The sequence below is a fragment of the Gavialis gangeticus genome, unplaced genomic scaffold (assembly GCF_001723915.1).
Source record: "Gavialis gangeticus isolate Ggan-Ray unplaced genomic scaffold, GavGan_comp1, whole genome shotgun sequence".
Taxonomy (NCBI): Eukaryota; Metazoa; Chordata; order Crocodylia; family Gavialidae; genus Gavialis; species Gavialis gangeticus.
The window spans coordinates 3184303-3187541 of NW_017728973.1; the positions used below are offsets into that span (position 1 = coordinate 3184303).

Consider the following 3239-nt stretch of genomic DNA (forward strand, 5'->3'; position numbering starts at 1 on the left):
TTATTTAATATGATCATGCCAAAAGCTATCCTAAACGTAAGCAAGCAGGTTATCTGACAGCTTCATTATGTTTGTTTTCTTGTTGCACACACACTAGAGGACTTCCAGGTTATTATCATCCTCTAAATCCACAGAAATTATGGATTAGACTGTAGCTAGAAAAGCATATGTAAGGCATATCACCAGAACTGGTGATGGGAAACTCAGTGTGACAAAATATTTAACTTACCTTGGATGAATTTTGTGAAACAGGGCCCTCACTGACCAAAAATACGCTACCTGAATTAAAAAGAGACATTAAAAAAGATATATTGCATATGGCAAATTGGATCTTCCATACAGCCAACTTCAGGATAGCCCACTAAAGACTGAAACCTATGTTCAGTCTGCAAAAGTGATGCCACCTTACACTACAGCTGCCAAAAAAGGACAAGTTATCACCTCATCAAAAAGGCTTAGGTTATTTCATAACCTTGAAACTATTGTGCACATCAAATGTCAAGATAAAATCATAAAGAGTGAGCTTTGGTAAAGAAGTTGCATAAACTGCAATCAAAGTAATACTTTGTGCCCCTCTGCACTCATTGCAGGAGTGCATGATGTGGGGGAGAGGAGGGAGTGCAAATGTCATAACCACACCAATTGCTAATTTTCACATCCCCACTTCCTACAGAGGTCATAACAAAATATCACAGATTGTAAAGACCAATTCTGCAAAAAATACATTCTGGTATTCTCAAGAATGCTACAAGCTGCCAAGCCACAGTAATTTGTGGTGAGCTTTAATTCATGTGTGAGGCAGATGACAAAAACAACTTATAGGTGAATCACAGAAGCTTTAGTGGTTGCTTTCAAGTAAGCAACATGGAGGGGGGGGGGGCAGGTTTGTTGACCAAAACTAATGAAACCTCCAATTTATGCAAAGATAGGCTGAAAAAATCTCACAAGAACTCAGCTGCCATAATGGCGTAAAGAGGCTGCAGTGGGGCTGGGATTCTGGATCTGAGCCATGGTATTTAGTTTTCTGTTATGACAAAGATTAATTCATCAATGAACAGCAAGTCACATGACTGTGGTTTAGGACACATCCTTTGACTTACCATAGCTTTCCATTTCACTACTGTAAAACCTACAGTAAAACTATAGTACAAGTGATTTTGTTGTGATTTCACATGTAAGAACTCTTTGCTAAAAGGAAATGGCAATAGCTCACTCTGTGAAGTTTTCAGCACTATTTCATGTATTTCTTTATAGTGTTCTTCATTAAATAAATTTGCTTATTTTGAAAACAGTCTTGATGTATTGCTTGGAATCTTTTTCTGATGCTTACAATATTTCCTTTTGGTACTGAGAGCCTTGGAGGAAAAGCACAAATTAAATAGACAAGTTAAACACCCTTATTAATATGAATATATTGCAGGATTTGTCCAGTGAGGCAAAAAATTGAACAGAAAAAAAGAGATGGAGTGTGTAGAAAATGGAAATATAAAAAAAGAACATTTTCAGGGGATAACTGCAATAATGAGAAACAACAACATGGATAATCAAAAGATATCCAACCTAAGTGTGAGGGATTTAGGGTTCATTTTCTGTTTTTCATATAGGGAACTGGGAGCTAAGAAAAATAAACTTTTCCCTCAGATGACGCCATCAGTATAGTGCTTTGTATTGTGGAGGGCTTCTTGCCTTAATGAAGTGGACATACGTGGGATGAGGCAACGCACTATGTAACACAGAAAGATCCACATTAACACAGGGCCACCCAAGTGAACTCACATGGTTCATCTTAAACACACACAGGTTGCAAATGCCCTGGGGGAAAGAAACACCTTGATGCAGACGCCCACTGTGCAAAGTATAAGTACTATCTCATTGGAATGAGAGTTTGCAGTCTGAACCCATACCAGGCTGTGCTACTAAACTTGGGCTTTAGGCTAGACTCTTAACTTCTGCCATTATGAGCGGTGGCACTAAGTCTTCATATAGCTCTTCTAGAATTATTAGCAGTAGTGGTGGTGGTGGTGGGGGTGGTGGCAGTGGTGGTGGCAGCGGTGGTGGTGGAGGAGAAGCAACGACTGGGTACAGCTCAGTCTCCACTAGAAAATATACTTCCTCTGGAGGAAGTGGTGGTGGAAGAGGCTTCTCGGGTAGAAGCTATAGTGGTGGAGGTTCTAGGAGCAGTTATGGAGGGGGATTTAGTGGTGGCAGTTGCGGAAGGATTAGCCGTTCCAGTTATGGAGGGCGAATGAGTGGGGGAAACTTTGGATCAAGGGGTGGTGGTATCTGTGGGGCATATGGTGGTGGTGCTGGAGGATTTGGAGGTGGTGGTGCAGGATTTGGTGGTGGTTATGGAGGTGGCCCTGGTCCATGTGGCTTTGGTGGCAGTGGTGGCTTTAGTGGTGGTGGATTTAGTGGTGGTGGTGGTGGCGGATTTAGTGGTGGCGGATTTAGTGGTGGTAGTTTTGGTGGTGATGATACTGGCCTCCTTTCCAACAATGAAAAGATGACCATGCAGAACCTTAATGATCGCCTGGCATCTTACTTGGAGAAGGTGCGACGTTTGGAGGAAGAAAATACTAACCTTGAACAACTAATCAGGGAGTGGTATCAGAAGCAAGGTCCTCAAGGTGGAAGGGACTACAGCCACTATTATGGACCAATTGAAGACCTTCAAAATCAGGTAGGAGCTTTTTCTTTTTTTTTTTAAAACCCACAAACTCTAAGCATCATAAAGGATTTTTTTTTGAGGCCATGCTCAGATCTCTCAGGAGGTAGCAGGTACAATATTCATCAAATCCTACGGTGCTTGAGCAAACTCTAAAATATTAAGAAATGTTCAAATTAAGGGATGTGTTTTCCTATTACCATGACTCTGGAAGACTCCACAAATCAGATTGTTATCAAAAGCTGCCAACCTTAAGTGTGATGCACTTGCACAGCTCGGCTGGCTTGCATGTTTTTGTGGGGCTGGACCCAACTCCACTGACTCTCTGTGCTGCTACATATGAATGCCTCTCTCCTTCCATGGGATATGAGGTAGTGACTTTGCCAGCAATGTGGATGGCCAACACTGAGCTTTAGATGTTTATAGACCTTTCCAAGTGTGGAAAATAAGCCAAGATGTGTGCTGTAGGTTCTTAGCCCTATTAATTAAGAAAACAATCACAGCCAGTTAGATATCTCAGCCATGCTGAAGATTCCAGTAACTCTCATTAATGGCAGCCTATCAGTACATATGG

At 41.5% G+C, this 3239-nt stretch overlaps 1 protein-coding gene across 1 annotated transcript in view; it reads left to right on the forward strand.

The window, feature by feature from the left end:
* Nucleotides 1-1904: 1904 nt before the first annotated feature.
* The window catches only part of LOC109289178 (keratin, type I cytoskeletal 10-like), a gene marked incomplete at its 3' end in the record, with an annotated part of 11308 nt that continues 9973 nt past the window's right edge, over nucleotides 1905-3239 (forward strand). Inside the window, exon 1 of the mRNA XM_019505141.1 lies at nucleotides 1905-2680. Coding sequence (XP_019360686.1) covers nucleotides 1958-2680 — 723 coding nt within the window. The remainder of the gene's footprint in view (nucleotides 2681-3239) is intronic.